At 36.3% G+C, this 15506-nt stretch overlaps 1 protein-coding gene across 3 annotated transcripts in view; it reads left to right on the plus strand.

Annotated features, from left to right (window-relative positions):
• Positions 1 to 15506, plus strand: part of DKK2 (dickkopf WNT signaling pathway inhibitor 2) — a 161822-nt gene that overhangs the window by 46355 nt on the left and 99961 nt on the right. For all 3 annotated transcript variants that reach the window (XM_050710675.1, XM_050710674.1, XM_035569605.2), the window contains one exon: positions 2060 to 2099. In XM_050710675.1, coding sequence (XP_050566632.1) covers positions 2060 to 2099 — 40 coding nt within the window. The remainder of the gene's footprint in view (positions 1 to 2059; positions 2100 to 15506) is intronic.

A 15506-nucleotide genomic window follows, 5' to 3' on the forward strand; every position in this document is an offset into this window, starting at 1 on the left:
GTACCAGCTGGGCTGTGCTACTGATGGACAAGCAAGGGGCTCAGGTGTTACTGTCAGTCCTTCTGTACTTCAGTCAATACCAGTAGTAATAAAATAGATGCTACTTATACATTAATATTGTTATTAGAATTGGCATACTTCAGACTGTATTAATTATTCAGGCTTTACTGCCCATGCTAAAATCAATGCTTAGAGTATATACATTGAAATGTTTTCTCTGTTACAGTATCATAGAAAGTAGGGCTAGAAAGCACATGAAAAAGTAATCTACAGATTCATGTATTCCAAAACAAGGTTGGCTATACCCTGAAATGTTCATTACATATTCAGCCAGTTCTTTAAAGCCTCCAGGGATGGAAATTGTACAGCCATTTCCAAAAGTCTGTTTCAGTTGTACACACTATCCTCCTGGCCTGCACACAAAACCTCGTAGGTCAGGTAATACTCACAATTATAGATGCCAGTGAGCTTCCTTGTTGTGGTCTTGGCTCATCAGAATTAAAATTTCAATTGTTCTGATAAATCGTATTGTAGAGCAGGATTTCCCTCTTTAGACATGAATTTATTCCATTGGAAAATTTCCCAGAATCTTGAAAAGGCATTGATGCAAATGTAAACACACAATGCTGAGCTAAGTTTAGCTCTTGATGATGTACTTGTTACAGATACCTATATTCCCCCCTCCAATTCAGCTTTCAGCCACGTTTGTGGCCCAAAATTTCAATTCTATCCACTGTGTGAGCCTGGATTTTCAGCTGTATAGCTCACTATGTTTTCCTCAAAATATTCCTCATGTAAGGTTGAGCAATTGGCCTTTTACCAAAACTACAGGAATTATTCAGTATATTTCTACAATAATTTTTTATTTTATACAAAATGTATGTCAGGGTGAAAGAAGTATTTCTTTTGGTTAGTGGTTGGTGTTCTATTTTTTTTTTCTTTCAGCTTTTTGTTTATAGATTTTAGGCAACTGGAAGCATCACTTAAAATTTTGCATGTAAACAAAATAAGACCCAAATATCCCAGGATCCAAGTTTATATCACATCTTGTTTGTCTTTCAATAATCCTAGAATGAAAAAAACCCCACCCACAAACAAACAGAAAACCTAAATGGTAATGTTGCAGCCTGTTTTGTTCTGATCAATTGCATTTTCTCAACCATTTCTTTCCCTCCCCCCACCTTTTTTTTCTTCATTACAGCAACAGCTTCACTTAGAATCTGAGCGGGGTTTCATTGTTATGTGAAATAAAATAATTAGACAGTTCACCTCCATCGGTGATACCAGATTAAACCTTGCGATTAAAATCTTTTACTAAATGTGATGGTGTTTTTGCATGGCTGAGGTTTTGTGTACCAGTGCACGTGTCCAAATTATCAATGCACTATTTAATAAATTATGGCTTACTCATCTTAATCATTTGATATTTAGCATTTTGCTCTGGTTTCCTAATTTCACCTATCAAAATTCTATTGCAGTTAATCAAAATTCAATGGACTAAAAAGGCTTTTTGAACGCATCAGTTAGAAAAAGAATGAATTTCTCTAAAAATCTGGCCACACATGGGGCAGTGGACTATAGCTCTTTACAAAAGACCTGTAGTTTTTCAATTAATTCTGACTTCTTGTTCTGTATTATATAGTACGGCAGAAAAAGAACAGAACAGGGTGCCACCAATCTCCAGTGTCACCACACAGAATTTATTGGGTGAAAATGTTCAGATCATTATAGACATTTATTAGACACTGTCGTTCTGTCGGTGGTGCAATATTAAGAAACGGCTCATTGTAAGGACTCAAGGGTGCTCCATCTAAAGACTGAATAAAGGAGCTGGAACTGGAAATGCTTACCTGAGAATATTGGCTGGTTGTATCTTTAGCTGTATTGCATTTGTCCAGCATACCAGTGTTGGGCCATAGATAATGCAATTTTTAAGTTTTTTAATAATAATTTGGAGGGAGAAAGTACACTAAATTGTAGCAAGACATTTAACTGTTAACTGTTTTGTGTAGCAGGGTCAAGTCAGGTGTCTGACATGGTGATGGTTTTGTTTCAACAGGAAAAGAAAATAACGCCTGGGAACAAAGTGATCAGTGATGGTGAGTTATAATTTTAATAATTTTTCTGTAATGACATTTTTTCTTTGCCTTTTTGTTTCTTCGACATGAGTTCTGCATTGCAAGTGAAATTTTAAGCAGTTTCATCAAGGTTATCATTATGGTTAGGAACATCTTCCACCAGATTCACAACCATTATGTGTCAAAAGCACAAGCAGGTTGTATAATCTTGGGTGTTTTCTGGGAAGGTACTGCACACTATTTTATTAAATTGCACAAGGGAGCAGTCCAGGCTGTGCTAAATAAATGATACGTTACCAGCTGAAAGGTTCATATGGCAGTGATCAGGTTTAAAACAGAAGAGACTGGAATGTGACTTGGATATACAGACTGCTGACGCCTACTTTCACAGCTATCCGAAATGCACAGCAAATACTCCAAAGCAGCAAGAGATGTTGCTCCTTCTGTCAGTTGTTATCACCTCTCTTTCCACTAAAAGTGCCTGAGTGTTATTGTTTGCCAACTTTTGGTACGGATTATGACATGACAAGGATTTTCCTTTAATTTTGACAGAGGGAGACCACTCAGGCCAAAACTGTCAGAAATAATTTGGGATGTTACTCTGCTTTTGGAGATCCCTGCATGGTGAACCAGATTTGAACCTGGTTTGAGGGAAAGTTGTGGATGTTCAGGGTTTTTTTCTTGATTCCTCGCGCACGTTACAGCAAAGATCTCTCAATGATTTGCCATCTTTGAAAGTTAAAACTTAAAATAGTATTTACTAATTCATTGGTTCTGTTGTTACACTAACAAACATAGGGTTACATTCACACTCACTATGCAGTGTAAGTAGCCACAATTTCGAATCCTCAGCAACATTTGTTCCAAGAGTGTAAAAAATATAAAATAAAACCGTAACTTGGTAATATCGCAGGGCTGATATGTCGCAAAAAAACCCAAAGCAATATCTATGTAGAGCTGAAATACTGGAGGTGAATTAATTGGGTGAGCACTCTAGGGGCACCTTTTCTAGCATTTGCTAGAACCCGGAGTTGTTGTTCAACATGGCTCTGTATCGTAGTATTTTTCTTAGAGAATGTTCTCCCCATTATTCAGGACAAATCTGGTGCTGAAGACAGTGGGAAATTTATCCCAAGTAGAAAATACAGTGTTACAAACGTTATCTGCATGGCACTTGAATAATTTTCAAGCCTTAGTTTCTCCCTAATAGCTCGTGCTGTTACACCCTTTGTGTTGCATTAATAAATTTGTCTGTTAGGGAGTAATTGTTTCCATTCTGATAAAGCACCATGACTTTTGTTGTTACTTTTGGTTCATGAAATTACTGTTTGTATGTTTCATAATGGGAGAAGTGGTGACAGTATGGTGCTCTTTGTAAGTTGCTAATATTCACTGAAATATCCATATTTTAGGTAGGCTAAGGGTACAAAAATCTGAGTTTCTTTACAAAAGAAATCCTGAAAAATGTTTAATTTCAAGATGTGTCTGAGTGTTCTGCAATGAATATTTTGTTAGAGATGGGTCTGAGCATCAAATCTTGTGTGTATTCCTAAATGCTAGAGAAACTATAGTCTGATTTTGACTTTTGCTGCAGAGTTCCAACTCTGGTCAAATGTATTGAAAAAGTTATGGTCTCAAGGTAGACTTTATGGTTGATTTATGTTTAAGTTCTGAAATGGTCTGATTTTGGCCAGTACTGAGCTTGTAACAATAATGTTTCCTTGAAATATAGCTGATTAATTAACATCTGTTAGTGAAGAGTAACGATGAAAAAATAAGCAAGCAAGCAGTTAGGAGGAAGGCAGAAACAGGATGTGAAACTAGAAACAGCAGTTGCAACACATCACAAGCGTACTTGGATGTGCTCTAGGAAAAAGTTTGAAAACTGAAACTTTACTAATACTGATAATTAGGATAGGTTGATTAAATAGAGCTCAGGACCAAAGCATCAGTTGTTTAGTTTATAAACCTAAACCTACTCTCTTGCCTAACTACAGTTTAAGACTAGTTCAGATTGCTATTAGGTAGCACAGGTAAATTTGAACATATTCTTGTACCGTGTCTAAGTGTTTATCTAACTGAATACATTCTCTTCACCTCATCTTCTTATTCATCCTAGTCTTATTTTACTTATATTTTTCAGTAGCTTCATTTAATTTGTAAAGTAGCTTACCTATATGCCAGATGACTAACCACTTCACATAGAAAGTAACATAGGTAGAATCTGGTTTTAACAACCTACACAAATGATGTTTTTCCAGTGGTTCATATTGTTAATCCTATCCTGTATGGTTTCTTTAGGTTCCAAAATGGCACATTTACTATTCGGAAGTATAGCTGCCTGAGGTTTTCATTTTAATGTTCAGTAACATTTATGGCTTTGTAAATCGCATCAGTTGGCTATATTTTTCTCTTACATATCTTTCCCATAAATTTTAAGAGAGTTCACAGTTTGTCGGGTAGGTAAGGAATGTATCGTTTTGCACAGAGGTTAGGAAGTCCTCATGTATGATGGCTGTTCTAGTTATTCAGAATTGTTGGGCACAGACTTGACTGCAGGGTAGTTGCAAAAGCATAAATTTATTTGTGTTTTTGAGAGGATACAAAAATAGCATGTATGGTTATAAGACAGTGATCTGTAATGATCACTCAAAAATTCTGGCTCCAGCCAGAACTGATACATCCTCCCAGAAATTCTGGCTCCAGCATGCTGCTGGTTTGTGAGAGGTAGTGTTAGCAACTGAAGTGAGACATATAGCTAATTCCTCACTTTTTTTATAGTTTTTCCTCAAATGTTTGTAAAACTTGCTGTTGCAGTAATACTGAGATTTCACAGTTACCAGTTCCAACCCAGAACTCTCATCGATCACCACTTAAGAACATTGCAGGGAGTGCAACATACTGCTTGTTTTCATTAGGCATTTCTTGCATGGTGGTCCATGACTCTGGAGACTAGTCTCAGCACTAGTTCCTTCCGTTTCTCTTTTTTCTGAACTCTAGGAATATATTTTCATTTTACACCTCCTAAATATCAGTCAGAATCTCTTTTCCAAGGAGCTTTGTCAAGTAGCAACAGTTCAGGAAAAAGCTGGTCTTCCCTGTTTGTACTGGGTTTTGATTCATTCTCTGTTTTGTTGAATGTGCAAGTACCTGTTTTTCCCGTATTTTTGAACATGCAATTTCATGAATGTATTTTTCACAATTTATTCGCCTGATTCTTTGTGTAGTTGCCCTGTCACAGAGAATCTGCAAACACAATGACAATGGCTCCTGAGGAATTTCTTTGACAATGGAAAAATTCCCAAGTGACACAAACACTTCTCTTCCATCCTTCAAGTGTCTCCTAGTCTGAGTGTTTCCAGTGCAAAGGGAACACAGTCTATTACCTTTGTGATTTAGTCTGTCTTCTGGAGCAACTTTATTCCATAGCAAATTTCTGCTTTTATTCAGAAATTTGCAGTCTACAGACACAAGAGGATTAAATGACCATCCTTCCCTTTCCATTTACACCTCCTAATGGTTTTATATGCAATGTAGCAGTCTGAAAGGATGTTTTTTCAGTTGCATTGGATGACAGTTCAGCAGGCAGAGTGTAGTGATATGATATAGAGTGGTAAAAATGAGTTTCTGAAGAGATGAAGAAAACTGTAGGCACGTAGGAAATTTAAGCATAAATGGAATCATTAATGAATCCAATAGACTAGTGAGTATTTTCTGTTCTCCAAAGAATTATAGCTAAGTGTAGCTGCATTTAATATAGATGTTAATAACTTGTGTTGCTTGGCCTAGGGACATCAAGATGTTGCTGTAGACAGTTTAGTGTGCAGCTGTGTTTGCAATTGTAAGCTATACACTACAACATACACGAGTGAAGGATCATATGGAAAATATTAAATGTCTTTATAGAAACCTACTATGCTGTATCATTTAGAATAATACTTTGTGCTAGTTATCCTGTGGAAAATTGTTCACGCAAATAAAAGAAATCAAAATGAAAAGGCTAGGATTGTTTCCTGTAGACAATTCTTCTAATTGCAACTAAAAAGAGCTGCAACAAAACAATAAAAAAAGAGGGTTTTCAGAGAGGGTCGTGCAACAAGGGCACATTCATGAAATTTCAAGGAAGCAAGTTCAAAACTGATGAAAAGAAATACCAATATAATGTGTGGTTGGCCTGGAAACTCCGCCATATGAGTCATGGAAGGCAGGAATTTAGTGAGTCAAAAAGTACTTAGATATTTTATACAGATAACAAAATGACTTAGAATTATCTGAACTGATTTTAGTAACTGTGGAAGTTCTGTTCCCTGTTCAAGAGATTATTTACAATTTAGTATTAAATAGTAAATGGATGAAAAAATCCTGGGAGCATGAACCTTGACAAGGACAGCACTTCTAGCTATGTGCCCAGCTATTGTTTTTTCTTTTTATATGCCACCCTTCTGGATGCATTCTTTACTAGACAGAGGACTGGCTTCGAAGAGATGGCTGGATGGCTCCCAACTTAGGTATTAGGGCACTTTGCTGGGAGGAAGGCAGTGTAAGTTTGAATCTTCTTAGACTCAGGAATGGATTTAGGGTAGGTTTCCCAACTTTTTGATAACCGCTTTAGTCTCTTTGCTCTTTTATGGTAAGTAGATAACACTCCTCTTTTCTTTATGGAAACTATTTAAAAATGTTAGGGTAAGTAAAATTCTCTAAAACAATATCTGTTGCAGCAGGAGTTTTGTGGATGAAAGGTCTCTGCTTGATTCAGATATCTGAGTCCAGGAGATGAAGAAAAAAATTTAGTGTGGAAACAATCTGTCCTTCATAACTCCTAATTTTGGATTCTGTCTTAGGGGTGAGACAGAAGGGAACAGATGCAGAACAGTATATTATTTGTGGGTGTCCAGAGGCTTCATGTGAGCTGGTCCATCCCGTGGGCAGCTGGTTATCCTATATGTAATTTCTTCAGGGCTTTGGACTGCTCGCTGCTCTATCAGCTGTTGGTGACTGCAAAAGTTAGGATGCTAATCAGCTAGATTTTGGAACCAATCGTACACTCCAATGTATTTAAACTGCAAGTCACCTGCTCAGTATAAACTGCAGTATAATTTAATTTAGCATTTTGATGTTCATATACCATGACACTAAAATCTGACATGAAACCAAATTCAAAGCCAATTCTTTCCTCTTAATCTAAATCAAAATAAGGTGAAATCCTTGGTATGGGATCTGATCCAACTTTCAATGTACTCACTGCCAATCTTTCATTGATTTCAGAGGTAGTTGTGCGACGTAAGTCTACAAGAGTAAGAAAAACAAAACAAAACCTTTTCCTAGTTAAAAAGAAAAAATGTATTTTAACATTTTTCCTGTGTCATGGACAAAGCAGCAGTGAAAAGAAAATGAATTAAGATTTTCTTATTACATTTTTCATTTTTCATTCTTTATTTATTTCTATAGTTAGTTTTAAGCTGTTAAGAATTATAACTCTTAGTTATAAGGTAGTTCCAACCAAACAGTTTAATTTACAACCATAAGGTCTTTTATAGAAATGGTTTCTACCATCGGTTGATAATTTTCTTGTATAATGTTATTCCTTAATGGCCAGGGTTTTACTTTAAGCACAAATACAGACTAGCAGCAGGCAACAAAAAGAACCTAATAGCAGATTTATCAAACAGCAATGTGGATAAAATAAAAGCTCCATTTGGGAGTTTGCACATTTCTACAGCCTTGGGGCTGCAGTATACATTTCTGTCAGCGCTGTTTATGTGAAAAACAGCATTGACATAGTGTAATTGGTACAATAAGGTAGCAGTAACATAGTTATGTATGATAACACGTAATCTTACAGCCATATTCCTGTGAAGAAATGAAATGTAAAACAAAGATACCTCATTTGACAATCCTGTTGCAAGTTGTGCGTCAAGTACTTTCATATAGACCTAGGTGTCTATATCTGTGCTCACCCAAGATCAGCCTCATGTTGTCAGCCTCTGCACTTTGTCTGCTAAAGAACACGTTGGTTGTAGGTTCATCAAGAGCAGTGTGGGTGAGCTTGTGTTGCTTGTGTCAAAGATTTGTAGTCAGATTTCAGAATTTCATATTTCACCGTCTCAGCAGGAAATCAAGTGGGGGGAAAAAGCCCATGCCAAAATTTTACTCTTTGATACAGAATATTCAGAAAGTATTGCTTTCTTTTGGATGAGTTTGTTACCAGTTTCTTTTGGTTTTGTTTTTCAAATCAAAATGTTTTAATGTAGAAAGTGGCATGCTCCAAGATGGGAAAAGTGGGGCAGGTGGTGTAGATTTTTTTAAAATTTAATCATAGCTGACCAACATGCTTTATTCCTTCTGTACTAAAAAAGTCAGCTGTTTAGTACGGTCAGCTGTACTAAAAAAGTCTAAAAAAGTCAGCTGTTTTTCACTTTTTATCAGTATTCCAGAAGGCTTTCATCCATATTAGTGCTTTGTTCCCCCTCCCCTCCTTATTTTTTTTGTTTCCCAAGTAGGTAGGTAGCAAGGGAAAAGACCACCAAAAATATCAATGAAATAAAATGATGTAAAACTTGGCACTAAGTAAGACTGTTGATGCTCAGCAAGTGATCTCTTTTCTGGAGGAGGAAGAACAAGAGTTGCTTATTTAGCAACTTTTTTTTTTTTTCTTAATCTCACCTTTTTGTGGCCTGCAGCTGGTTTCTGAAAAGAACCATCGTCTTTATAAACCACAAGACACGGAGCTTGGAGAGAGAGATGTAGGTGTGCACCATAACTGCTTGTGCTCAAGGCTGGCTGTCCTCATTTATTTTTAATCATCGCTTCCTAGATGTAGATTTTGGGCTGTAGTTTACCACTCCATTCACATGCTTTCCAGTCTTTTCATTCGTCAGCTATTGTCTCAACACCAAAAGAAATCGTGGTGCGCTGCATGGTCTGTCTCATCCAGAACATATTACTTTGTCCACCTTATGTTGCTTATAAAACATCTAACCTGTTTTACACTTCATTCTCCACTCTTTCATTAATCTTTATAAAAATGGGCTCACCCCCAAATAGTTTTCCCACTGTTCCAGAAAAATATATATATAGCTTTCTTTTTATAGAATATCACATTTCTACAGATTTTTATTTTTAGGGTATTTTTTTGAAATGCACATACATTTTTGTTTCATAGGCTACTTTTGCTACAAGTTATGCATTTAAATACTGAAACACTCTAGAGATGATGAGAATATATGCATGTAGTCATACATTTTGACAATTATGTCAATATTATTGAGTACCCATGTAATTCTTCACAGACAACAAGTGTATGTGCTTTCCAGTTCTTTAATGATACTACCTACATATACCTGCATATTGCTATTTTTTGTCCAATCCTGTTCCACTGATCTCAATCATTACTTGGCCTCCACATATGAATAAACTCTGATACTTGACTATAATTTGACAATATCATAATTATGCCTGAATCTTTAGAAGTGTTTTGGAGGGAATCAGGAAGCTATTTCCCACTGAATTTTTGTGGGATTTTAATGTCTAATGCCTTGTGGGCTCCGCAGAAAACCTCGAGTTCTTTCACAATCATATCATGTTTTTCCAGGTAGTGAGAGAATAGGAAGACAGTTAAGACCATTTGTCAAATACATTTTATTTTCATCTACAGAAAGCATATGTGCTAACCAGCATTCTCCATATATTATTCATATTATTTAAGGGTGGCAGGTTCATTATACTTACAATATATTGTAACTGCTGGAAATGTTTTTAATATGCAACAATAATATATTACTTTAAAAATACATATTTCTTCCACATGCATTTTTGAGAAGCTAGTTGGACACTATACATCAGGATTCATCACTGTCCACGTTGTGGTGTCACAGCCAGGCAAATGTGCCTGATTTGGCTGTTTTCTGCAGCTGCACTATGCTGAAACCGAGTGAGGTTCGTATACATGTAGTTTGATGTCACATTGGCATTAACACAGGTGTGAGCCTGCAGAAATGTGTCTGTTTCTACTTAGCAGACTGTCTTAGAGCCTATCTGAAACAGCTTCTGTATGTATGTGTTTTTTCTGTATTCACACAGACTGATTTTTCAGTGTTCCTTTTAGAACATGATCCTTAGTATTTTTTACTTATTGTATACAAATGTTCCCTTGTTCCGTAAAATGGAGAAAGAAACTGACCTATTGTGCCTTAGGTCAGTTTACCCTAAGCATTGCAAGAGTTTCATCAAGAGAAGGGTGATCCATTTTATAGCAAATAATATATTCAAATGTTACCCTTTTTTTGGTTTGTGGTCTATTTAAGACCTTTTTTTTTTTTTTTTTTTTAATGAATTTGTTCTTTGTTTTGAAACTGCTGACAGAACATTTCAAGCAAAAGTTTCTGGCCTGTAAGTTGTTTGCAAATAATTTATTTAAATTGTCTTTCACTATTCATTATTTATGAATTGGTGTAAATTCATGCCTTCATGGATAAAGTTTCCATAAACTTTGGGAGGGAAATCAGTGACATTTCCAAAGGGGACACAAGCACCTCTGGGCTGAACTTTCCCAAGAGTATGATTCTGATGACTTTGCCGAATCTACGTGTAGCTGGTGTATTCTAGTTGGCTTCATTGTGTTATAAGACTTCTTGATCTTCTTAATTGTTTATAAATCTCTTTCAAATGTGTTTCGGCTGCTTCTGACCAGGGTTTCACCACATTCCTTGCAGACCGGGGATACCTTTTGGAAATTGAGATGGAAATAGTTTGTGACAGTGGGCTGAGAAACCTAGGTTTTATTCTTCCTATCTGGAGGCAGGAGGTTTGAAGCAATGGAAAATTAATACAGACAGAAGAAAGAGGCCAGATATTGTAAGGCAGACTAGAGGAGATTCAAAAAGTACTTTCAGCAGGAGTAGAGAAGATACAGGCGTGCTTATATGACAGGAGATGGTTTTGTTGACCAAGGTCAAAGACTGTGAGCTCGGTTGCGCTGAACAAATTCTTTCAGAGAACAAATCCTAAAATATTTTAGGTGGTTTCGTATCATCTGGGGACTTTCTCCCAGAAAAGTAAAAGAAAAAAGAAAAGTTTAGAAAGTAAAGATGAATGATGTTTGAATCCTGCTTGAAGCCTGTTTATACCTCTGGCTGGTTGCATGTGCAAGGCCATCTAAAGGAGTAAAATAGCCCAGAGGAATATAATCCAGATTATTCCAGAAGTATAGGGTTCTGGAAGAAAGTTAGCTAAAATTTCAAGGGTATCTTTAGGACCTTCCTAGGATGAGATCTCAGAAGAGAATCCATGCCATGGGAATAAAAACGTGAATGCCACGCAGAAGCTTACCCTACACCTGGGGAGTCTTAAAGTATTTACAGCCTCGTGGACTGAAGAATTTCACCATGTTACAGATAGAGTCCTTCAAATTTTCACAAGCGCCCATGTAAACGTTCACCTTGCTTGGCACTCTGTTTTGGGGGAAAATTAATAACAAGTGTTACAAGCAGACTAATAGTGTATAGTTTTAATTAAACAGCTTGTGAGTTTTTTGGAGACCATGTTTTGCTTTTCAGTGCCTTAGCTAAACACTTTTTTTTAGAGTTTTTTTGCTTGCCATTTATTATGGACTGAAACTTTGCCTACAGCTTAGCTTTGCCATACTGCTTAGTATCACAAATACATTTCTAGGTCTTCCACTCATTCCCGTATCTTTCCTAATTTGAATCACTTATGGTGGAAGGCGGTACTTTGAAAGTGTATTATGCCCACAGGAGTTAGACAAAGGCTGCAATATGGGAGCCTGTCAAAGCTTAGGTAGCCTTGCAGCCTTCTGTCTCTAATGCCTTATTATTTTCTAAGGAATTCAAGGAACAGCTTGAATTGTAGTTGTAGTTGCTGCTGGTCATATGTGCAATGTGTTCATATTGAGCTACTTAGGTTATGACTAAGAAGTCCTAATTCCGGAAGCCTATGAGCTCCACATTCATCGCGATAGGAGAGATTCTGGTTTGCTTTTCTCAGAGGTACTGATCTTTCTTTGGGGCTTTCTGTGTTTTTCTTTAGCAGTTGTTAATACCTAATCAAATGATTTATTTAGTTGTTCTGCAGGCTACTTCTGGCCAGTCTCCCTTACTGCATGCATCTTTTATGAAACTTATTGTAGGCCAAAGAAAATGTAGTCACATGAACAATATTTGAGCTGTACTCATTTCTGAGAGCTATATGCAACCTGGTGATCCCTCTAGCATTTGAAGGATGTTGCATTGTTAATTCTATGTTACTTTTTATAGAAAAATATTCAGGGGACTTCAAGAAATCAGCGCAGTTTAACTAAGACCTTCCACTCAAATTGACAAAAGGACTTGAACCATGGAAGGAACTATTTTTAAGCTGTAATCTGTTCAAGCAAAATTAAATTATTTCATCACTGAACAAAGTATTGATTTTAGATAATTTATCAGAGATGACGCTGTAGTTTTGGAGTTGCAAGCAGATAACTTCTACTCTCAGCCCTGCAGATCTTGCAAGATATTTTACTTTGACATATTAAGCTAATCCTGCTGGAGAAATCCATGACTTTGGGTCAAATGCATCATTTTCATCAAGTGGATAAAATTTTCTTGTATTAATTACCTTGCGACTGAGTAATTTTTCCAAAATAAGATGGCTTCGGGAACTTCTGAGGTTAACCCGGTAATAATATGAAAATGAACAACATCTGTAAGAATGCATAATGAAGACTAAAAGACCAGCATAATGGCTTGTCTTTACCATCTCTGATATAATCATTACTGTATTTAGCAAGTGAAGGGACCTGGGCTAAATTATTCCTTGTTAAAGCTGTAGTTTCAGTGGGATTTCTGTGGATTCTTACAGATTGTGATGTGAAACCAGTTTTTGCCAGCTGATACTAATAGAGATGTATTGAACAGTTTGACTGCTCTACTTATGTTTACATGTGAGAGAATGATTTTTTAATCAATGAATTATTTTCTCGTATACCTTGCAGAAAATGGAAATAGTTTTTCAAGCATGTATTTGGACTATAATATGAAAAACAAAAGATACATTTAAGAACCATTTACCTTTTTATTCCAATTGGCTATATTTGCTACATGGGATTTTTCTTTATAATAACTAATTCATTCTGACACTAAGCGTATGTGTTAAACTATTTTGTACTCTAATCACCTTAAATATGTCTTCTGTCACTTAATAGGGCACCTGGAAAAAGAATTCAGTTTGCTGGTAATATTTTAAAATCTCCTTTCTTTTACAAAAATCATATTTATATGCAGATAGGGACTTACAGTTTAACTGCCTGTGTCCTGTTGCTTTATTATTTGTGATGTCCAAAGAGTATTGATGGAATACAAGATACCCTAAGGGCAGTATAGTTACTTCTAGTGGAGAACGAGCAGAAGAAACTGATAGTTCAATTTAGACAGAAAGTCAGATTTTTAGAAAAGGACACATTTCTTTCTTCTCTTGTAAGCGAGTATTGAGGAGTTTGGGTGTTTAAAAAAAAAAGGGCAAAAAAAAAAAAGAACAGCAAGGGATTATGTACTTTTGAGAAGCACTCTAAATCAATATAGTTTGTATACTTTTATGATGCCTTCTAGCATATTTATCAGCCTTCCAGTGAACAGCCCCCCTCCAATCCCTCTTTTTGGTCTCATGTCCTTGCCATGCCCCTGGTAACATTCTGCATGCTGTGCTTTGTATTGTGGGGTCAGATGCAGAGTGCTTCTACAACACAACATAAAAATGTGAATTCTTTAAAATACTAATTGCTAATAAGCTATGGGAAAAGGGGTGAGGAGAAAACACAAGGTTAGTATTTTTGTGCTTCTCCAAATCGATTACGAACAAGAAGACATTCAAGGAGCATTCAGTAGCCATAGAATGTCAGCTTGAGACGTTTCAATGCAAAAAATGTTGCTTATTCATCCATGCACAATGAAGGTATTCAGCAAATTTGGTTTTGAAAACGTTCAATTATTATCCTGTTTTCTTTCTTTGGTGAGCTAGCAAGCAAAATATGAAAATACAGAATTGAGTCTGTGATACACAAGGATTTTCTGTGTTTAGAAGTCACTGTGTTGGCTGGGAAAGAGTCCCAGAGCCTTCCGTTGCCATCACCATTTAACAAGCATCACTTCTTGCTCCCCTTCCTCCCTCCCTCCAAAAACCCTGAGCTGTGAGAGGCATATGAATTTGGGCTCTACCCCCTTTCAAAGTCTCATCTTCTGACTGTGGGATTTCTCTAATAGCAAAGCCGAAAAAGAAGCCTATGAAACTCACAACTGAAGGATAGTGACATCAAATTCTTAAAACGATTTTAAAAAGTGTGAAGCATTTACATGGTTAATAGGAACAGCAGCAAGTGTATTAATAAGACTCAAATAAGTAAGGAATTGAATTCTTTTTCTTTATGACAAAGGATAAAGGCAACAACAGCCTGTGGGCTGACCTTTTACCAATGCCACCGTCTGAGACACGTCTCCAAACTATTTCCAGCTTCTTGCTTGGGTCCTGCTCCTGACTATGCAGCTATAAGAATCTGCATTGGTTGAATTAAAAGTTAGTTTGGTTATTCGTATATGGAATGTAGTCTGAATGTGAATATAGTATGAATTTGCTCTCATCCCATTTTCTGCTAGGTCTTTGAGTTCAGCAAACAGCATCACAAGGGAGATAGCCTTCAGATAATTGTTACTTTGAGTGACATGCTGGGGTTGTTCTGAATTGAAGGGGTATAGCTTGAGCTCTAGCCAGTTCTTTGAGTCATTCAATTACTAATTTCATTAGCAAAAAGCTAATAAATAAAAAGCTTTGAAATAATTGCTATTTTTTTGGAAGTTAGTAGGCGACAGAGTTGTCAACATGTAACTGTAGAAGATGAAGAGTGTTAGAGGACTACTTTTCTGTTAACCCCCTGTTGCCTGCAGTTAGGAAAATGACTAATTACAAGTTTCTGGACTAATATCCTAGCAGTCAAAAATCATATGTACATTTCCTTTTGGGCCAAGGACAAATATACTAGTTTGTGCTTATTAAAGAATTGACTTCTGTGCTATGCATAGTTTTAACAAGCTTATTTTATTTATTAACCAGGAAGATAAGGCACAAGCTCTTGGTAAAACTGTTACCAAGTTTTAATCATGAAAATTACATGAACCCATATAACTGTCTTTTATTCCATTAAAAAAAAAAAATACAATGTTCGTATTAGAACTACTGTATGTTGGATATAGAAAATTTCTTCCCTTCTTTCTTGTGTCCCAGGACTAATATTGAAAGAAAATCAATTCCTTGGGACTTAGAGTAGTAGCTAAATCTAGTTTTCTATCTTTCTTGATAATTTGTGTAAAAAAGAAGTAATGGGGAAATAATATTCCATAGTCATTTCTTAATTGCCAAGGGATGATAATTTGGGTAAAATGC

Source organism: Cygnus atratus, chromosome 4 (genome assembly GCF_013377495.2).
Source record: "Cygnus atratus isolate AKBS03 ecotype Queensland, Australia chromosome 4, CAtr_DNAZoo_HiC_assembly, whole genome shotgun sequence".
NCBI lineage: Eukaryota > Metazoa > Chordata > Aves > Anseriformes > Anatidae > Cygnus > Cygnus atratus.